Source organism: Vipera berus, assembly GCF_964194415.1.
Source record: "Vipera berus genome assembly, chromosome: 3".
Taxonomy (NCBI): domain Eukaryota; kingdom Metazoa; phylum Chordata; class Lepidosauria; order Squamata; family Viperidae; genus Vipera; species Vipera berus.
Window position 1 is genome coordinate 124,061,880 of NC_138204.1, and position 22,824 is coordinate 124,084,703.

At 44.0% G+C, this 22,824-nt stretch overlaps 1 protein-coding gene across 1 annotated transcript; it reads left to right on the forward strand.

Annotated features, from left to right (window-relative positions):
• Window positions 1-3,308: 3,308 nt before the first annotated feature.
• Window positions 3,309-21,498, forward strand: PAX1 (paired box 1; the record flags this gene model as incomplete). The annotated part of the gene is made up of 5 exons (XM_081325573.1): window positions 3,309-3,312; window positions 5,145-5,801; window positions 8,948-9,093; window positions 10,069-10,297; window positions 21,401-21,498. The coding sequence occupies 5 exons, from the start codon at window positions 3,309-3,311 to the stop codon at window positions 21,496-21,498; spliced, it is 1,134 nt and encodes a 377-aa protein (XP_081181699.1).
• Between the last annotated feature and the right edge of the window lie 1,326 nt (window positions 21,499-22,824).

A 22,824-nucleotide genomic window follows, 5' to 3' on the forward strand; every position in this document is an offset into this window, starting at 1 on the left:
CAAAGGGAGGTTTTCTGCCGCGGTAGGAGGGTGGGGAGGCCTGCCACCCCCATCCAGGGCGAGAGGGCCTGCTTTGCGCAGCAGGGCCGCTGATTTTCCCAGGAAAGCAAAGCGAAGGAGGCGAATACGAGGTCCGCCCGGAGTTCTCACGCGTCCAGTCCGAGCTTTAATTTTATTTATTTTTATTTTTTATTTTAATCCCATTTATATCCCGCCCTTCTCCGAAGACTCAGGGCGGCTTACAATTTAAGCACAAATCAATGTGCTTAGCAATAGCCTTCATTCTATGTATATGCCTGCTTATTAGGGCTTTCGCCCCCCCCCCCAAGCGGCATTATTACAAAGTCAGCTTATTGCCCCCAACAATCTGGGTCCTCATTTTACCTACCTCGGAAGGATGGAAGGCTGAGTCAACCCAAATGCCAAAAGGGCTCGGTGTACTGTAACTGGCCCTAGAAAACGCGTTCACAGACGAAATCTCACCCCACAACAGTCCAAATGAAGAGTAACCCGGTGCTTGTTTACTCCGAAGAGAAAGTCGTGAGTGAAAGGCAAGAAAGTGCAGATTTGGCGTTGCAGCCTTAGGTGGTCACACACACACTCACCAGGTAATAAACCGGGAATTGAGGAAAAAGGCACCCTCCAAAATAAAAAAAACGAACAGGGTCCAGGTTACGGAAGAAGAGTCCGTACTGCAAGATGGAAAGAACGAAGCTAGTCTAAGGGTGGTTTTGAGCAAATCTTGTGCACATTGAACGAGAAGGAACAGCTTCCACTCAAGGCGCGGCCCTGAATTATCCTCCGAGGAAGGAAAAGGAAAACCTACAATGCTATGCTAGCCTTCAATGGAGAGGAGTAACTGTTAAGAAAAACTGCCAAGCACGCTGCTGGCCGGGAAAAGGTCACCATGAAAGACATTTGCTGAGGACGGATTTCGGGCCTGACTAATTTTATTTTGATGCTCAGCGCATTGATGTCTGCTTTGCCCCCCCCCCCTCATTCCGACCCTTTCGAAAAGAGACCTTCTTTCTCTCTGTGCATATGTGTGTCTCTGCAAAAATAAATCATTGATAATCTTGGTTGGAACACGTTGCCACTTTCGATCCTTTTATCTGTGTAAGTTAGGCACGTAAATAAAGTTTACACCAAAGAAGAAAGAGAAACCACAGATCTAGGGACCCGAACCGATCTCGAATGCAGAGAGACTTTCCTAGAGGCAAACAGGTGGCGAGACCAGTCCTCACGTGTCTTGTCAAATGAAGGTTACACTTGGTCGTACCCGTGAAATCCGTGGCCCTAACCCTAACCCATTAGCGTTCCCAACAAGTTCAGTGTGGCATAATTGCTTAAGTGAACCTCGCTCTTTCGCGCTCTCCGCCCTTTCAATCCGAATAGAAAATTTCAGCCCATCCCATTGCCTCGGTTTTTCCGTCCCAACCCGTTGTCCCCATCCTGATTTCCAAATAACCGGCCCTAGTGTCCCAGGCAACGGGACCCGACCGCGACCCATGGATGCCACAATTCATTATAAGCTCCTTCCGCCAGATTCCCCGTGCGAAGCCTTAGCTTCTGCCGAAAGCCACCGCAATCCTACAAGGCTGTCTCTCGGGGGCCGGCGGTCAGTGCAGCACAGTTAGGCGTTCCCGGGCTAATCAAGCAATCGCACGTGAGAAACCGTGCAACTGAGGAGGCTGCCCTAGGAGCCGCAGGGAGATAAATTCATGCAGGCAGCGACCGAGTGCGTATCTGTAGGACTCAGTTCCACCCCGCTCCTACACCAGAGTAACGGGGATAAAGCAAACCTAACACCCACAAGAGGCTCCAAAAACCTGTGTTTTATTATACCTAGATTCTTTAGAAAAAAAGAGGAGCCATAGAGATATATGGTTTTTCTCACTAAATACCCTTATTACTTCCAGGGCTACTTGCATGAATGGGTTCCGAATCCTTTACGCTTTTACGAACATGCATTTTTTGAGGTTTTAAATGTTTGATATCCGGGTGCTGGTGGCCTGGGTGACGATTATAGCCTTCCATCCACGTTTCCCGAAGAGCTCGAAAGTATAATTTCCCAGGAGAAAGACGACTTTTAAATTGTGCTTTGGAGGATGCTCGTGAGAAATGACTAAAACGGGCAAGAAGTTGGGGACCCACCAAAGCCGTCCTTATCCTGAGGAATCGAGCTGGGATGCAATTCTTAACTCGCAACCTGGCAGTCGGTAAGACTTCAATGCATGGAGGGGGCGGGTGGGGGGACGGAAGGAAGACCTGGTGGCCATTATCTGGCAGGAAATCTGAACTGATCTCATGGAGAGACAGTATCTTTTCTGGCTCTCCGGAGCTTGCCGGACACTTAACTCTGCAGGGTGTGTGAATGGATGCACCCGAAGCGGAGCAGAGTGGTGGGATGGTGGGAGACTGAGAACCAGGCAAGGGGGTTATTTGCCTTTTCCTCCATGAAGGGAAGAGCGAACTAATGCGAAGGGGTGTCCTTCAACGCACCTTAAACTCGGGAACCTTAGAAACAAGCGGGGCGCCCACGCAGGGAAGGCCGCCACCCCTGATATTTCCAAAGCCCCTTTGAAATGAATAGGAATAGGAATAGGGCACCCTAAAGGGTTCCGCTTGGACCGCAAGCTCCTACTGTGTTCATCCGACGAGTGCTGGGAGGCAACGGGTGCAAAGGACGCACGCAGACTTCCGTCGAGGTTCCTCTGCCTTGCAGGTGGCTACGGATCACCTTAGCCACTTTGCAAGACCGCCAACTACGGGGTTTCACCAAACTGAAGTTTGTTTCTCTCCTTGAAGAAAAGCCCAAGGGACAAATAGTTTGCTCAAGACCAAGAGATAGAAGAAGGGGGAGGACTCCTCCCTCCCTCCTCCCTTCCCTTCCCTTCCCTTCCACGGAGGGGCCTCTCGGGGCCGGGAAGTTGGGGCGGGGGGGCGTCGGCTGTGGCGCCCGGGGTCTCTGAATTGGAGTCAGCTGGTAGGGGCTGAACTCCCAGCCCCGCCGGGGCGGAACCCAGCCAAGCCCTGCCCCGCAGCACCTCCCGGGGCCTCCCTTGCAGGCCGGCTGGACCAGGAACTGCCGACAGGAGCCAATGAAGGGCCGGGGCTGCAACGGCGGCACCTCCGGGCTTGACGTGGGAGACGCGTCAAGTTGAGCCGAGCTGAAACGGGCTGCGCCGCTTCCCTCCCGGCAGCAGCTCCACGCGCGGGTCTGGTCCGGCCTCGGCTCCCAGCTGGCCCGGCTCACCTCTCTATGCGCCGGGCGGAGGGACATCGGCGGGCGCCTCTTCTCGCCGGCCATGGGTAAGGAAGGGCAGGCGCTCCGGCGGCGGGTTGGAAGGAGGAGGAGGAGGAGGAAGAAGAAGAAGAAGAAGAAGAAGAAGAAGCGGTCGGGGCTCTCGCGCTGCTCTTGGCAGGGAGGCAGCTGGAGGCGGAGGGGGATCCTCGGCCTCCTCGATCCTAGAGACCCGGGACCAGCCACTAGAAAGAGATGCCGGCTGGGGTCCCGACAGGCAAGGCACAACTTTCAGCCGCGGTAGGAAGTGGGGAGGCGCTCCTGCCTGCCTCCAGAAGTGGGGTGGAAGGGAGCCATGCGAGATAGAGTGCCCGGGCGCGGCAGTAACCTTGAGGCGGCTAAACAGAGTTGGTTTGGATGAGAAGTCCGTTTCGTCCAGCCTTGCTTCTCTCCGGATCAAGTAGAGAGCGGTCTCTGGAGTTCTTCTTTCCGAGAAAACTCTCTCTGGGCCTAGAGATTTCAATTAGCAATTGTGATTGCATTTGCTGTCTTAGGTTTACTCCTCTAAGTTGGGCCTATTTCTTTGCTTTTAACCACTCAGTAAGAGGAATAAAAGTCTATATATTGTACACAGCACTCATATGACCATTATAACAACTGATCATATTACATAAGACATCATTTCAGGATTATTTAAGATGTAGACGTATTTCAAAAGAAGAATATAGTGTGCTTGCCATTTTACAGTATGAGACTGATTAAATATATTCTAAATATATTTAGTTCAGATGGTGCTAGATGTTATGGCTAAATTATTTTCCACTAATCTTTTAGGGTGCTTTTAACTGCAATTTTTTTTTAAAAAAAAAAGATTACTCGTGGATTTGGCTATTCCGATATTTCCAATTTTTTTGTCTTGAAGGAACTCTGACCTTTTATTTTAACCTATTAAGGAATCACATATATTTCCAATTATCTTTCAATGACAGGAATTCATTTCTATATTTCAGATTTAATCATTTCCCGCAGATAACCATAGGTTAATATCATTGAACCCTCCCTAACCCATTAATATCATTGGCTTTGGTTAACAGCACAGATTTGAAATTTCTTAAACGCACGAGGATTCATTTTATTAAACTATGGGGTTAATATTTACACCTGTTGTTTTGACACCCACTTAGTAAAGTCCTCCAATGAATGGACTAAATTGCTGGAGGACTTATAAATGTGAAAGCAGTAGATATACCTGAATGTAGAGGTTGGTGCCGGAAAGCACGAGAATCGCTATTCCTTGTAAAATGAACTTTGTTGAGAGGTTACCAGAATTCAAGCGATAAGTTCAAATTAAAAAGCAATTTTAAACTTTTGGAAAAGAATAGGACTTATTCTACCAATTGTTAGCTTTCCGGGCGCATGTAGCATTTAAACTATATTGCCCTGCCCTTTAAAGGGAATAGCCAGAGAATTCCATGAGTTAGGCCACATATATGTGTGTGTGTGTGTAAATATAATGTAATGTAATGTAATGTAATGTAATGTAATAATATAATATAATATAATATAATATAATATAATATAATATAATATAATATAATATAATATAATATAATATAATATAATATAATATAATAAATATAATAAATATATATATGGTGTAACTCATGGAATTCTCTGGCTATTCCCTTTAAAGGGCTAATCCAGAGAACTGATTTTCCAAGCCTCCCTTCAGTCCATTCCCGTCGCCCTAGCCTAGGCTGTTCTCTAGACCCGTAGCAAGAGCCCCCCCCCCCCCGGCGCCCTCCTCCCGATCCCTCCACGGTCCCCCTGCCGCAGCGCTGCCTTGGTCGCCAGCCTTATAGTCAGCTCCCGCTCCTTTTCTTCTTCCGGCTCTTTCCAGAGCAAACGTACGGCGAAGTGAACCAACTCGGCGGCGTCTTTGTCAACGGGAGGCCGCTGCCCAACGCCATCCGCCTGCGGATCGTGGAGCTGGCCCAGCTCGGCATCCGGCCCTGCGACATCAGCCGGCAGCTGAGGGTGTCTCACGGCTGCGTGAGCAAGATTTTAGCCCGCTACAACGAGACCGGCTCCATCCTGCCGGGCGCCATCGGAGGGAGCAAGCCCCGCGTCACCACCCCGAACGTGGTGAAGCACATCCGAGACTACAAGCAGGGCGACCCGGGCATCTTCGCCTGGGAGATTCGGGACCGCTTGCTGGCCGACGGCGTCTGCGACAAGTACAACGTGCCTTCGGTCAGCTCCATTAGCCGCATCCTGAGGAACAAGATCGGCAGCCTTTCGCAGCCCGGCGCGCCCTACGACGCGAGTGGCGGCGGCGGCGGCGGCGGCAAGCAACCTGCCCCGCAGCCGGCCCTGCCCTACAACCACATCTACCAGTATCCTTACCCCAGCGCCGTCTCAGCCTCCGCCGCTAAGATGGGCGGCCACGCCGGAGCAGCTCCCGTCTCCGCGGCCCACGTCGGCCTCCCCCGCTCTTGGCCCTCGGCGCACTCGGTCAGCAACATCCTGGGCATCCGCACCTTCATGGAGCAAAGCGGTGAGTGGATCTGAGACGACACCCCCCCTCGGGGGGGGCGGTAGGAAACGGGGCGCGTTCCGGGGCTCCGGGTAGAAGCGCCCCGTCCAGCAGCCGAAAGAAGGGAGTTGCTGTCTCGGGCAGGCTCAGTAATAGTCGCCGTCTGTTTGGCGGGGCGGTTTATAGAATACAAAAGAAAAAGCAAGTCCCTGATTCGCGGAATGAGGGGGAGGTAAAAATTACTAATTCCTAGATCTCTTTTGTGAATTTATTTTCAATTAAGAAAGAGGACAGGCTATTGTGGACAGATGTTATAGACGTTAGGCATAACCTTACTGCGTTTTCTTTAATTTTGTATTTCGGTGCTGTGGGTCTGAAAATATCCTTTATTACTATGCAAAAAGTGTGTTTCTATCTGCCCTAACGCATGTGCACGATTCCCAACTTTGAGTTTAGGCATGCAGTGGCTAATGGTTTAACTCCTGAAAATCCCACCTAGATTGTAGATTTATCATTCATAGAAACTCATTGTCACTTGTAAGGCAAATGAAGTTTACTCAAGAAATTTGAGAAATATCTCTGATTAACATTATTTTTTCTAGAGCATATCCACAGGCCGTGCCTACTGTGAAGCCCTTATTCTAAGTTCATAGGTTTTATTATAAGACATCAATCAACACTGCAGGCAGAAGAAAAGATTTGGCTTGTATAACTGGAGACATTTCAAGTGTCTCTGGGTTCATGTTTTGGAATTCTCAGGGAGTCTTTAACAATCCAGTTCTGAATATATTCATTCTAAAACAAGCCAGCATTAGCCATGATTATGTTTCATACATTTCTTGGTAATTTTGTTGTTCATTTCTGCTCTAAACAAAATTATGTACACCTTTGATATTCAAGAACATATTTTACTAAGCTTGTCGAACTCCTGGCTATTTCCTTAAGAAATAATGGTGTAGCTTGCCATGACCTGCTTTTCCAGGCCATTCTAAAAGACAGTCCTTGATGTGTCTGTGTTGCTTCCCCCATAAGAGGACATGATCCTGGGCAGTGCTTTTTTTGTAAAAGAAAAAGGTGCCGGAACTCACACATGTCATACAACCTGCCTTGCCTACCCCTACAAGGTTCCATCCAAAAAAGGTGCTGGAACTCCGTTCTGGGCGTTCTATGAGAAAAAAAGCCCTGATCCTGGGCCATGCAGGCCTGGTGTAGAAGATGACCTCTTCAGGCTTTTGAACCCAGTCCTCTGAACAGCTTCAAAACCAATTAGGGCTGAATAAGCAGCTCTCACATCCCATCTCCATAGTTGCTCATTGCTTAATGTCTCACTTCTTCCTGGGAGCTTTTGCTGCTGCTATAACAACCTGGAAGGACAAAATTCAGCAGTCAAAACTCTGGCTGCTGTTGCAAAAAAAAAAAAGGCCTGGACATCTTGAACTTCTTATGAAAAAATGTGGAAAATATTTTCGTAGCGATGAGAGATTGCCAACCGCAAACTCTGAGCCTTTACACTCCCCTCTCCCTTTCGAAAAATAGAAAGAAAAGAAAAAGTGGTCTCAAGAAACAAGCTCACATCGCAATTATTTTCTGAAAGATCAAATGTCTGTCAGAAGGTTTCTTTTCCACTTTTTATACGGTTACTTGTCTTTCAGTCGTTTTACATTTCATATTTCTGTCTTCTCATGGATTCTACGATTGCTAGAGATACCAATTATCCACAAACTCTTAGACAGAAAAAGCTGAGAGTCTCCTATTTTTAGACTGGAATTATCTACTTTGTTTTGTTACTAGGAAACCTTAAGTTGTCATTTAATTTAATTTAATTGTTGGGAAGTTTGTGAAGGAGAGAATGTTCCACTTTGCGGCTTCAAAACGAGGGGCTTGAAAGTTCTTCTTTATAACTCAATAACCCATCTTTTAATAGATAATCATGCTTCCCCCCCCTCAAAAGTGCCACCCGTGTTTTAGATTACAGCTTTTCAGATATCCTTATGCACGGCCATCAGGTCTTTGATTCTGGTAGTCCCACTGGTATTTGGATGTGTTGCAATCAGTTCCATCATCCTCAGACTGAACAGTTAAAGAAAATCAATTTAATGAACCTATTCACATGGCTTAGGTTTAGTTTGCTAAAAAAAAAAGAAGGGTTAGACAGTACCAGCTTCTCCTGCAAATTAATTCCAACCATGCTGAAACTCTATTAAAAGGATGCCAAAAGCAGACTCCTTCCCATTTTCACTTCAAAAGCACTTGGACGTTTCAGATCCTTGTATCTAATTCACTCTAATCCTTGTTTTCCATTTATAATAACACTCTCTTGAGAGTCTCCTAAATGATATGAGAGCCAAAAAAAACAAACAAACAAACCCTGGTTCGTGTAATGAAGTAGGCACGGAGGTGGATAAATATGTTTTAAATGAAATGCTGGCAAAAGCTGTTTGCAATTTTAACTGTCTCCTCTCTCCTATATAGAACCTCTATATTGCATTCAATGTCAACCTTAGAGTTTTACCTAGTGTGCAGATCCAATTCAGTGTGTAGGTTGGTCATAAGACATTTGTGACACTGTCTTCTGAGAGCTCAGCTTCCTCTCTGTTCACCAATATGTTTCGTTGAAATGCAGTGATGCTGGAAATTGGTCTTTCATCAATAAATCTGGACTGAATTTATTGCTGGCTTTTTATGCAAGATTAGGGCATTGTGGTGTGGGCAAAATAGAAATCCATTTTATACAAATCCTTTAGCCTTAGGGAAAATTAAACCCTTTAGCCTCAGGGAAAATTGAGAGGGGGAAACAAACACTGGGGGATGGGGGTGGTGGGGGAAGGAAGAGATTCCCAGGGAACCTCCTTCCAGTTCTCTAATAAAGCAAATGTTTGGTGTTATCTTTTCCTCTGCAATTTGGCATGAGAGTCCTCTTTACCTGCATCCTTAAAAAGCCCACATCGGCTCTGATCTGATGTGAGGCCCAGACAATGTCCCTGGAGCCTAATGGGTTATTTTTGTTGACCTCTGTAGAGACTTCACAGAGCTTAACAGAGATCTCTGAAAAGGTGAGTGATCACGCAGGAAGTAGATGTGGGATTCCCATCAGGGAGCCAGTGGGTCTTGGGACAGGCTGCCCTTTTTCTGGCTGCTAATATATTCCCCAATCTCTCCCATCCTAGGTGTTCTAGCTGGGACAGATGGTTCTGCCTATCCTCCCAAACTCGAAGACTGGCCAAGTGTGAATAGAACCACCTTCCCTGCTGCCGGGCACGGTGTCAATGCACTTGACAAATCAGCAGCAGAAGCAGACATTAAATACCCCCAGGTAACAGTCCAGCCCCTTGGGAACTCAATGGCAGGAAGGGCTGCACAGGGTTGTCTGTGTCTGTGGCCAGGAAGTGGGGATGGGCGGGGGGGGGGCTAGGGGGAAAGGTGAAAGGAGAAGCAAAGCAGGGATTATCTTGTAGGATCTGTACTGTATAAGGAAAACTATGTGTCTGAAATAGCAGTAAACGGGTACTGAACAAAGATCTGGAAAACAAAACAAATTGCAATTAAAAAAAATCCCACAAGGTTATTCTAATCTACTTCTCCTTTTAAAGCAAACTCATACTAGGGCAGGCTGAGGGTACCAGGCTGAAGTGGGGGGAATGGAAGCCTACTTGATTTCTATCTTTACACACCAAGAACACAAAGCATTTCCCAAGGGCTTCTGGCTGCTTTTAAAAAGCAGTGGTTGAGGGCCCCAACAAAGACTAATTTACAACTCAAGTCACCTAACTCTGAATTGAAATTATATGTACTTAATGCGATTGTAGCAATGATTACGCCTAATGTCAGATTAAAAACATTATAAATTATAGTTTGGCAACAACCGAGCCTCTGCTTTGTAAGCCAGAGAGGGAAATGACACATGTGCACTCCTAGACCAGCTTCTGGTTACTGTTATTTATATGTTTATCTCTGTAATTTCATAAAGCTTACCCTTTGTTTGATAATGATCTATACACTTCCTTGCGCCAGCTTCTGTGATTGTTCAAACTGAGATCATGAACTGCCTGAACCCAGATCAAGAACTGCTAGTGCAGGTTTTGCTGTGCAGGTTTTTTGCATTCCTCTTCAATTTAATTTAATTCTCTAGATCCTTATTTGGAAGTGAAGTGAACTTGAAAAGATAATTTGATTTACTTCCCCATTCATGTAATTAGAATCAGAGCAGGGATGGTAAATCCATGCTGGAGTATGACCTCTCCTCCTAAAGCTCCCCACTTTTCCACATGCATTTTTTTCCCCTTTGCAGCCCCCTCCTGGGCTCTCAGCTGTGAGTCCCTTCCTGTCCCCTTGTGCATATCCGTCCTCAAACCAACCTGGTGTATATGGAGGGCCAGGAGGAAGCTACCTAAGTCCTTCTCATCACCACTGGCAGACCCAAGGTAACCCCTTGGCTCACCACCACAGCCCTGGAGTAGCAGCTGTTCATGGTGCAGAACTGGCTTCCACTGTGGCTTTCAAACATCTCTCCAGAGAAGGTAAGCCAAGATGGACGGGAGGCACAGCCTTCTTGGGCAGTAGCAAAAGAGGGGTTAAACAAACTTTGTGCACATTATGTTCTACAGTACATTCAAGTCCCCTGCCTTTCCTGTGCTTGTCATTCATTTTGGTGGTTCTGAATTTCTAACTGAGCTATTCCTTTCTTTGAATGTGCATGTTCCGTCCTTGTCAGTAACTTCCAAGGTGTGGCTCCTGCTGTACGCATAAAGTATCACTGAGCAACATTCTAAAAGAGATACTATATTGGTCTACACAAAGAATTTATTCATTGAAGGCCAGTCAGATAATCAGTTAGCAAGCACTGAGTAAAGGATGGCAAGTGAGGATGTGCGTCTTTTTTCTTTTTTAAAAAAATTAGTCTATTTTGAAAATGTCCCTTACTTTTAACTTCATTGAAACACAGTCTGCTTTCAGCAAACCAGCCAACCTCTGTGATTTCTTGTCAATTATTATTATCTTCACCTGGAAAGAACTTTCAGTTGAAAGTGCTCTTACTATTCAGTTATCAGAAGTTAAATAATTGGAGGTGCTTTCTGGCTGGGAAAAGTAATCCCATCCTACCTAAATATTTTCTTATCCCTTGCACTGAGCTACTCCTCTGGTTTTTTTTTTTAAACAGCTACACCTTTTATTTTCCTTACAATCATTATGCATAGTCACTAACTGCGTGTGGTCCCTTTTAGGGTATTAGATTGAAGTGAGTGTCATTTAGGCTGCAAGGTAATTGACAATGATTGATGACACTGAAAGGAGGTGTCCTGCATATGTGAAAAATAGTCTCTAAAACAGAAGACTTTGGAAACATGAACATAAAAAAGGCAGGTGATGATATAAAAAAACCCGTTGCTGCTTGAGCAAAGATTGGGTTGTGCTCTATTGCTGTTGCCTTTCAGATATACATTAAGCATTTATAAGTGGAGGCTTGCTCCAGTCAAAATGAATCAGGTCGATTCTCATACATCTCTTCCCATCTCTTAATGTTTCTATTATAGTAATTTGGACTGTATGGTGCAAATTCTACAGAACAGAGTCTGCATATTATTTCTTACATTTTCTATGGCTAGTACTCCTGAGCTAAAGAATAAGGCAACTGTATCCTGACACATTAATACACTCTGAGCATATTAGGAAACAAAATACAATAAAATCACTCCTTATATGTATAATTTCAAATTTATTTTGGATTTTTTTAAGACATTTTAGAAAGCAAGGCAGTCAAATAGAAATACCTTTTAACTCAAAAGATATATACTTCCCTAGCTGACTATAAATGACAGTTGATTATACAAAAGAAAAGCAGTTTAGCAAAACACTTCCAGTCATTCCTAAACATTAATCCCTTAAAATGTATTGAGTGAAGTAGCATTGGAGCATTTCGTTCATGCTATTTATGCACATTATGAAAGAAAAATAAATAGCTCCAGAATGTACCACATCTCTTCACAAATACAAGAATTAACCTGATTTAAAAATTAATTTCAATATATAGAAGTTTATTGTTTTCATGGAACAGATCCACCATCAGTCTTAACAACGAGCAAGGCATTTTCTGGAGCAATAAAAATATCAAGATTTTAATCCTATTAAAATATCAATTGCCAATAAACTTAAGAGAAGTGCTAACTTTTAAAATATTTGAATTAAAATAAACAGTACATTTATTTTAAAAATCTGAGCGTGTTACATATTACTTTGTTGTTTCATGGATCTTTTCTTCCTGTACGCATCTTATCCTTCTTTTCCATGGTCATGGGTTCCAGAATACCTTTCTCTGCATACTTTTGAGGAACTAAATCCCAGTGAACGATGTATTTTCAAATAGTTCTGCTTTGAATTCTATGTTAGCTTTTCCTGACTAACATTTCTACCTCACTGGTCCAGTTTGAGCATTCACTGAACTATAAAAGTGCTTTTGATTTGAGTAGAGGTTTCACTCTATTCACAGACACCAAATCTTCATTTGGAAGGAAGGTTGTATGACTAACATTTACTTGAGTATTCCACAGATTTGTGAATTTTCAATTTCTCTGTTTGTTTAGCTTGGAGGAGGAAAAAGCATATTTATTAAAACTAACAATTTTACCTAAAATGTCAATACTGAAATATATATATATAATGTTTGTTAAGTATTTAGATTACCTTGCTAGGCCCCAAACATGGGACAAATCTTATTTCCTGTTTCAGCCTAACCCAAGGCCATCAACAGGCAGTAGTCACAGTAGTGACAGCTCATATTTGTGTAAATTTTTTGGATTGTTAACAAAGAATTAAATCAGTCTCCCTTTAATTCTTTATTAGCAATCCAAAAAATTTACATGTATATATATATATGTATATATATGTATATATATGTATATATATGTATATATATGTATATATATGTATATGTGTATATATATATATATGTATATGTGTATATATATATATATATATATATATATATATATATATATATATATATATATATATATATATATATATATATATATATATATATATATATATATATATATATATATATATATATATATATATATATATATATATATATATATATATATATATATATTCAGCCTTACACAAATTCTTCATGGTATTGTAGTGGATAGCCTTTGTGCATTTTTCCTGCTAGAAGGATGTATTTTTCATTTCAAAGTGTTGTTCTTCCTCACCTGTAGAAATGTAGTAGGTGCCACAAACAGTTTGGTATTTCCAGTAAGCCTTGCTTCTTTACTGCTGGTAAATGTTGAAGCAGGATAACACTAAGCTGAAGGAAGAGCCAAGTTAAATGAGGTTGCTCTACACTGGCTCGAGTTTACTTATGCACACTGCCTTCAGTAAGCAAAGGTTTAAAAATGCAGGGAAGGCGTCTCTTTGACTTCCCCAACCCTAAACGTCTGTTGGTTGTTTAGGGATTAGATAGGAAGATGAACTTCCATAAATTCAAAGTATGTTTCTTTTTAAGCTTCCAATTGGTATCATCTGTTCTAGATAAAACTCAGTGGAAAACATACTTATTTTGCTGGGCTTTGCAATTTGCACAATCCACAAAACTTGGCAAGAGTACAAAAACTGCTTGAGGGAAGCTCTGATGCCAGGCCTGGAGGATACCGTTATGCCAAGCTGCTGTTTTATTTGAAAGCCTTCCATGATGCAGGCAATGTGTACAACATTAATGAAGTGCCATTTGTTTTTAAATGGAGCCAGCAGAAACTATTTATTAAATCAGGCCTAATATCAATTATGCCCTCACATGTGAGGAAAACAGCAAAGATCTGACAAAGAGGTCTGCCACTTATTACCTCACTTCAGTCATGTGTTTTGGGGATAACATTTTCTTAGCCTTACCCCTATGCCACTTTCTGAATAGTAACATTAGGAACTTACCCTAGAAGTCCTGGAAATTCTAAAAACAATATAAACACTGTGAAATCTATGCATATAACACCCAAGAGTCTTATGCATTTTTTTTGTCCTTCACTATAATTTTCCAGATTACTTCTGTTAGAATATACCTTTCAAGTACAGGTGGTCCTTGATTTGCAATAGTTCATTTACTGTTTGAAGTTACAATGGCACTTTAAAAAGTTACTTACGACCGTTTTTCACACTTACATCCATTGCAGCATCCCCATGTTCACATGATCAAAATTCAGACTCTTGGCAGCTGACTCATATTTATGACGGTTGCAGTGTCCCAGTGTTATGTGATTACTTTTTACGGCATTCTGGCAAGCAAAGTCAAAGGCTGTTAACTTAACAGCCGTGTTACTAACTTAACAACTGCAGTGGTCCACTTAGCAACTGTGGCAAGAAAACTGGGCACAAAATGGGGCAAAATTCACTTAACAAGTGTCTTGCTTAGCAACAGAAATGTTGGGCTCAATTGTGGTCGTAAGTCGAGGACCAACTGGAAAGCTAAGAATACATTTTTCAATTAAGTCACTTTGGCTTACCTACTCCTCCTTTTCTCCTATAAAACTTAAAATGAAAATAAATTCCAACGAATACTGCACTTACTTGCGTTAATGCCAAAGAGAGCTGCTAGTGAGATCTCTTGCTGGTGTGAATACAGAATAACAGAATTGGAAGGGACCTTGGAGGTCTTCCATTCCTACCTCCTGCCCAATTTTTGTCCTACAGTTAGCCTAAGAGTGAACCAAGACATTGTTACATCTGTCCCTACACTTTGGCCACCCCTTCTAGGCTTAAGGGGTTCTCTCCTATACTGCTGCCTGTTAAACTGCCTAATTTAAACAGATGAGATATTCAAGCCCACAGAGCTTCTCTCTGCCCCATTATCTATAATCTTAGATTACAGATCTCAAGAGCCCTCATACATTATAAAAGAGCTTAGTTAGTAGTGCTGACTAGTATAGCTTACTCAAGAGTTGCAGAAGGGCCAATGTCTAGATGTATGCAGGTCTCCTTCACTGAACGAATTAATGTCATGCTTCTCACACAGTTTTTGCTGGAAACCATAATTCTTGGATTTTGCAAAAATTGCCCAAACCTTTAAGCATTCTAAAAATTTCTAAAAATCCTTTTTTCACATTCTTTCGAGATCTAGTTAAACAATTGGGATCTTTGCCCCCCCACCCTACACACACACTTTCCATCTTGTTCTGGGTGTCATCTCCCACTAGACCAGGGGTAGGCAACCTTGGCTCTTTTATGACTCGTGGACTTCAACTCCCAGAATTCCTGAGCCAGCATGGCTGGCTCAAGAATTCTGGGAGTTAAAGTCCACAAGTCATAAAAGAGCCAAGGTTGTCTACCCCTGCACTAGACTATATATCTCCAGCCACCGCACTTAGATTCTTGCCAAATCCTCCTCTGCTCATACATTTTGGTGAGGATGCTGTCCCACTTTTTCTAAGCAGCAGAGTCAGGAGGTGGCACCATCACTTACCTGCCTGTGAGGGCTGTTTCAATGAGGTCCAATTGCGATGCCCCGCAGCCTCCATTTCATCAAACTCCACAGTAGGACCAAGCTGAGGACTCGTGCCTGTTCCTGGAAAGGCAATCTTCCTGTCAAAAGAAATAATAAAGAGCAATCAGAACTTTTCATAAACCATCAAGTGACAGGAGGGCCCTTTTTTCCCCCCTGAAAGCACCAAACATCGTCTCACAGAATGAATCTTCCTGAAGCAAAATGCAGTTTCCGTGGATGTAGTCCCAATTCCAAATTAATGTGAGATAAACTCTGAAGGCAACCGGGACTCTGTTACTGATCAAAAGTGGTGTTTGATCACAGACTGTTTATTAATATACAACAAATAACACACAAAGGAAGCACCCAATTCTAGAAAAGCTTAGAAAGCTTTTGCATGACAAAAATCTGTATCCTCAGCTGACAATAGTAATAGCAGAGAGAACATTTTGCTTTTCTGGTGGGTTTTCTTAGGATGCAACCTACTTCCTAAAGCTTTGCTCAGATTTGCCCATTTCAGATTGAGTTGATAACTCCCCAGTTACAAATGCACCACCCCAAAGCACAATGCTTGCTGCCTAAAGCAGGGCTTTTCAACCAGTGGTACGGGTACCACCTGTGGTACATTGGCACCTGGCAGGTGGTACGCAACCATCCTAGAAAAGTGGTAGAGGGGGAGGGGAATGAGCTGAACCGGTGGCAGCACCACACAAGCTGGAGCGAGAGACGGCTGGAGCTGCAGGGCTGTCAGGGCTCAGCGGAAGTGCCAGGATCAGCGCCAGGCTCCAGCTGGAGCTCAGTGCTGATCCTGGCGCTTCTGCTGAGCCCAGAAGAAGTGCCCATCAGCTGGAATGTTGCAGCATCTCCAGGGTCTTGTGATTTACATTTGGATGCTTGGCAACTGATTCATATTTATGACGGTCACAGTGTCCCAGGGTCATGTGAAGTGACCAAAACCTGTTGCAACCACCCAGCAGACGGGGGGGGGGGGAATAAAAAGCAAACACCCCCACCCCAGCCCCTCTGCCAATCCTCAACAGAAATGCTCACAACAATGAATACCTCGGACAGGAAGAAGAGCGCCGCTGGGCGGGCAGGCGGGTGTGTTGCTCGGCTGTGGCTTGGGGCACACTTTTTTCAGTGCCATTGTAACTTTGAACAGTCACTAAGTGAACTGTTGTAAGTCGAGGACTACCTGTACTTCATCACTTTTTTCCTGTTTGGGGAGGGTCATCAAGTTTTTGACCCCTTGCTAGGCGACTGGTGGTACTCGGATGTTGCCATATCCTAAAAGTGGTACAGTGGGTGAAAAGGTTGAAAAGCCCTGGCCTAAAGCACAGTGCTTGTTGCCAAAAATAACATTATTTATGGAGGAAAGATTCAACCAATGTGTAGCTAAACATTTCTGTATATTTGGGGAAACTGGGACTTTACAATATGACTTTCTGATTCATTCACAGGACCATCCATCTAGTGTTTTTGAAACCTAATATGCTTGGTGTTGCCTATCCATTCCTGGATTTTAGCCAGAAAAATAAAGGCTACCAACCCCATACTGATTCAGTAAATGGTGACCCTTCTACAATTTAATGATACATACTGCCACGTATAGGACAGAAGCTGCAAAAATTGAAGCTCTTCCTCTATTTTCATCCCTCACAATTTGTTATACCTGGTGACAGCTCCTTCTAATGTCAGTGGCAAAGGACAGCTTTTTAAGTCTTGGTCTTCCTAGTTCCCACAGTGCTACCAGGATTTCCTCCTGCTTCAACTTATCTAATGTCCTTATATATCCTATATGCTTACAGTGTTCTGTCTGCAGTTATATTCTGAAATACCATTTGGTTATCACACCAGTTTGACTGGAGTATTGGAAGGCACATCAGCCCACAGTCACTACCAAAATTGCAAATAATTCAAGGAGTCCCTCAGCGATTCTTGCCACAAACCTCTTTACTCTCCATTCTCCATTTTTATTAGTGCTTCCAAAATATGTACCAAGCCAGCCACGCTGAGGGGAAAGGGAGAGGTTTCCAAGCTGAGCCATGTTGGCTCAGGAATTCTGGGAGTTGAAGTCCACGAGTCATAAAAGAGCCAAGATTGCCTACCCCTGGCCTAAACCAATGATTAAGGGAACTGAGTATGGCTAGTTTAATGAAGAGATGGAGTAGGGGTGATATGGTAGCAGTTTTAGTACTTGAGAGGCTCTCACAAAGAAAAGGGGGTTCACCTATATTCCAGGGCACCCGAGGGTAGGACAAGAAGTAATAGGTGAAGATTATCAAAGAGAGAACCAACCTAGAACTAAGGAGAATTTTCTTGACAGTGAGAACAATTAATCAGTGGAACACCTTACCTTCAGAAGTTGTGGGTGCTCCATCACTGGAAGGTTTTCAAGAAGATTTGGCTGGAATGGTATAGGGACTCCTGCTTGAGCAGGGGGTTGGATTCAGGGCTTTTCAACCTTTTCACCCATTGTACCACTTTTAAGATATGGCAACATCTGAGTACTACCAGTCGCCTAGCAAGGTGTCAAAAACTTGATGACCAAAAAAAGGAGAAAAGTGATGAAGTACAGGTAGTCCTCGACTTACAACAGTTCGCTTAGTGACTGTTCGAAGTTACAATGGCACTGAAAAAAGTGCCCCCCAAGCCACAGCCGAGCAAGACACCTACCTGCCCAACCGGCGGCGCTCTTCCTCCTGTCCAAGGTTTTCATTGTTGTGAGCATTTCTGTTGAGGATTGTCAGTGGGGGTGGGGTGGGGGGTGTTTGGTTTTTATTTCCCCCCCCCCATCTGCTGGGTGGTTGCAGCAGGCTTTGGTCACTTCACATGACCCTGGGACACTGTGACCATCATAAATATGAATCAGTTGCCAAGCATCTGAATGTAAATCACAAGACCCTGGAGATGCTGTAACATTCCAGCTGATCGGCGCTTCTTCTGGGCTCAGAAGCTCCAGGATCAGTGCCGAGCTCCAGCTGGAGCCTGGCACTGATCCTGGTGCTTCCACTGAGCCCTGACAGCCCTGCAGCTCCAGCCGTCTCTCGCTCAGGCCTGTGCGGTGCTGCCACCAGTTCAGCTCATCCCCCTACCCCGCTACCACTTTTCTAGGATGGTCGCGTACCATCTGCCAGGTGTCAATGTACCACAGGTGGTACACGTACCACTGGTTGAAAAGCCCTGGATTAGAAGACTTTCAAGGTCCCATTACAGCTCTATTACTTTATGTTCTATGTCCTGTTTTAAATATCCCTGGTGGTTACATTCCCCTTTTACCCTGGTAGAATGTAACACATAGGTCAGGAGAAGCCATCCCCTACTGTACATCCTAGTGCACTGCTGCCACTCACATCATTTCTTCCTTGGAAGATTAGTGTTGGGATTCTAAATAAATTCACAAGTAGAGTTGATATGACTTTTCCTGTGTTGACAATTACTGTATGTTAAGTCTTGCCTTAATTTGTTTTTCTTCCTTTCTATCAATTGTTTACATTGCCTCTAATCTATATACAAGTAGCTTTTAAAGATGTGACCTAGTTGAGAATTAAATAGCCAGTTTATTCATAAAGGAAGTCTTAGATACACATGACATTGGTAAAACTGCTTCTTTAAACTCTTGATATAATTCAGTCAGAGATAAGAATGAGCATTCAGGGCTTGAGCGAAAAGGGCACTTTTTGTTCAAGCATAATTCTACACAGTTCTCTTTTTCCAGCTCATTTTCTTCCTTTTTTATCTTGCCTTCCATATAAGAAAAAACCAAGCAGGAAAATGTGATTTCTAACAAGCCCTTTAGTTTTAAACCAGCATATCATTGTATGTCATTGTAGTATTTGAGAAGATAATAAAGCCATACTGACTAGTTTATATGATGTCATTTAATACATTTGCATGAAAGTAAAATTCATTATTTGAAGCATTTTTCCTTGCTTTTCATGTGAAAAAGTCCTCCAACAAAAGATCAATGGCAAAACTTTCTAATCTAAAATAAAAAGTCACTTGACTCACAGGCATATCCCTGTAGTTTTCATAACTTTTTATGATAACAGTTCAGAACTCGTTTGTTACTGCCTACCTTTTTAAAAAAAAATACCGTAACTCCGAGTCTACTCTGTAGCTGTGGTATTTTTTGGTACTTTGCCATCCAAATATTAACCAAATCCCACCCAGCTTAGTTGTTTGAGATCAGCAAAGTTTGAATAGATGCTGCCATCTAGCTAGAATAAAATAAATAATTTTTACCAATATATGGGATTAGGAAACATACTTCAGTTTATTTCTTAATTGCAAATTTGTGTCAGGAAAGTGGGAAGCAAGCTTGATGCATCGGGCTTGGTTGTCTTTCCATAATAGAGAGTGTGGGGGGGTCTCAATCTTTCAATAGATGAAACATAAGCCATCCTTCAGTTCTAAAGTCTTATGGCAATATGAAATGAGAAACAGAATACTCATTCTGGGAGAGAACTTTGAAACAAGTTCTGTGACCTTGGTCTTTCCTGACAGATATATGGGGCCAGGTTGAAATTTTAGTGAGCTATTGGAAAAAATAGTATTTAAACACTAAGTATGCACTCATTACATGCCTGCTTTTAATGTAGGAAATGAGTAAAATAAGTTATAGTAATGACTCACTTGAAAAAAAGCTTACAGAATTAGCAGATCTCATTTCAAAGTAAATAATTTTAGGATGAATGTTGGCGGATTAAAAAATCAAACATAGAAGTATAATGTATCTTTAGTGCTTCTCAGTTTTTCCTACAAATAACAGATATTAAAGTCATCTTAGGAACAGCTACATGGTACCTCAAAGAGGTTCTGATTCTGCTCTTTGCAAGTCTTCCACCCTCCTTTTTCTGGCATTATTAGTACTTCTGACCTATCAGGCATAATCCAAATAATTTATTAAACATACATTAATAAACATTTTACAGCATAATAAAAGCTTCAGAAGTCCATTCCAGGAGTAATAAAATCTTAATAAACCCACTTCAGCAGGGATAAGAATAAACTCAGACTGAAAACTCACTGTGGGTAAATGGACCTAGAATTATTTCAGGTAAGTCGGGGAAGAAAAAAGAAAGACATAAAGATGTAAAATTGGAGGAATATTTTGATGGCTCAGATCTCACAGTGAAGTTAATTTTTATTCTAAAATACTCTGTGGGACACACTGGACAAACACTAGCTTTTTTCAGATTGGGAAAAAGCCTTCCATGGATGTCTGGATCTCAGCCCCAAAATTCCTGAATTTCCCATGTTTATCATATGTATTCTGATGGTTCTGGATTCCTAGCTAAGCAATTCTTTTCTTTGAAGGTGCATGCTCAGTCTTTGTCAACTGCTTCCAAGTAGTGGCTTCAGTGTGTGAATAAACTATCTGAGCAAATACTCTAAAAGAGATACTCTATCAGTTTACACAATGGATTACTCATTTGAGGCCCATCAGTTATCAAGGCCTGAGTAAAGGGTGGCAGGTGAAGAAGCACAACTTTTAAAATTGTGCTAGTGTTGCTTGGACTGCCCCAGAGTTTTATTTTCACTAAGACTTTCAAAAGAGCAGGCTGGTCATACATAATAAAGAGTGTCTCTTTAACAGAGATTTCTTTGACTGATTCTTTTTGCTATAAATGCTGCTTTATATAAAGGTGAAGTAGAAATAAACAAGTTCAAGATTATTTCCTCAGTGGACCAACTGTATGTATATAATGGTTTCAAGTAGAGACACTCCAATCAGCTTGTAATCACCAAGTATCATTTGCATTTAGTTAAAACATATGTTTATTAGGAAGAAATAGTTTGCTTCTTTTTTTTAAAAAAAACCGGGCATTTCACTGAGCTGTTAAACCTGAGCCTGCTGTACTAGCGGCTGAATACTTCTCCAAATAAAGCATTTTTAACAAAAAGGAAAAACAGCCAGCGTCGATACTAGTGTAGACAAACTAGCACAGCAGGGGAAAAGCTAGTTTCCACGTGCAGGGGCTTGTCTCGTATGAAAGGGAGCAATCTGCAGTCTGAGATGGCACAGACCCCGCGGTTCTTCCCCTCCGTGAGAACTAGACTTATGCCACGAGTCAACCCCAACAGGCTTTGATTTTTCCTCGCCGGGGCACGTCCCTTCACCCCTTTTCTTTGCTCCTTCTTGCAGCTGGGGATAGAAAACAGGCCGCCAGTTCCGGGAGCAAAGCTGCAACAGACGCCCTCTCCGGCCTCCACGGACTCTCCGTTCCTGCCTCCTCGTCCTAGGAAGAGAAAGGCGGGAAACAGCCTCGAAGGCGGGAAGATTTCGGAAGCGATTCTCCTTTCTCCCAGAGGCCAGGTTTAAATCGGGAAAGGCGCGCCGATGGGGCGGGCTCCATTGTCTGCTCTTTTCTCACGGAGCCTTCTCGCCCAAACCGTCACGGAGGAATTGGGCCCGCGAGTTGTCTTCTCTGCGCAGGCGGGGGAAGCGCAAAGACGAACCCATCTGTTTTCCTCTTGCTGTTGAGAAATGGAGGAAGGACATTGCAATGTTCTGCAAACCATAATGACAGCTGTCATAGGCCGCATTTACGCGGCCGCACTGACAGCTGTCAAATCTGACACATGCGCAGACGCTCCCGCAAGCACACGCGGCCGTTTGACAGCTGTCAAACGCCGCGCATGCGCACACAGCCGCGAACTGTCAAAACCGCGGCTATCCCACAGCGGCAGCCGCGAGCTGTCAAATACTGACGCATGCGCATTCACCACTCATCTGTCAAACTCGCGGCAACCCCCGGCGGCCGCCGCGAGCTGTCAAAGTTGGCGCATGCGCAGTCGCGGCGACAAGCTGTCAAACACCGGCCGCCCGCCAAAACCAGCTGACAGGATTCCCTGCCTAGTTACCTGCTAAGCGCTGTCGCTGGGGAAATTTCTGCCCTAACAGCTGACTGATTGGCCCCCTGTTTTGGAGGGAAAATGCGCCCAGCTGATTTGCTGTCCCGATAGACAGCTACCTATATAAGCATGCTGTTTTACCGTTCCCGTTGTCCGGGCTGACTAAATAAACCTGTTAACGAAGACGCGTCTCCCTTGTCCTTCCTGCCGCTAAACCACCTGGCGACGAGGGTGGGATCCCGGTACTAGCCGAAGCCACGGGCCAGGAGTGTTGCTGTCCGGTCAACCGCTGAAGTCACTTGCTAAGTCACTGACCGGACAAGCCAACCTACCAGGCGCCCAAGTACCGCGGACCCGGAATGGCAGCCCTAGGACACATAAGGGAGTTCGACGTCCGGCACCCCGAAGGATGGGAGTCGCATTTGGGCCAGGTTGAGGGGTACCTCCTTGTAAATAAGATCACGGAGGACCGCCACAAGGCCGCCGCGCTCCTATGCCTGAGCGGGCCAGCGGTGTACGATATCGCCGTTGGCCTCTGCAGCCCGGACCCGGTCACCACCATTCCGTTTGCCGAGCTCACGGACCGCCTCAGCAAACACTTCGTGCCAAGGCGGTCCGAACTATATTGGCGGCTCTCGTTCGCCCGACGGAAGCAGCAGCCGGGTGAAACCACCACCGCTTTCATCGCGACCGTCAGGCACGCCGCCCGCAAAT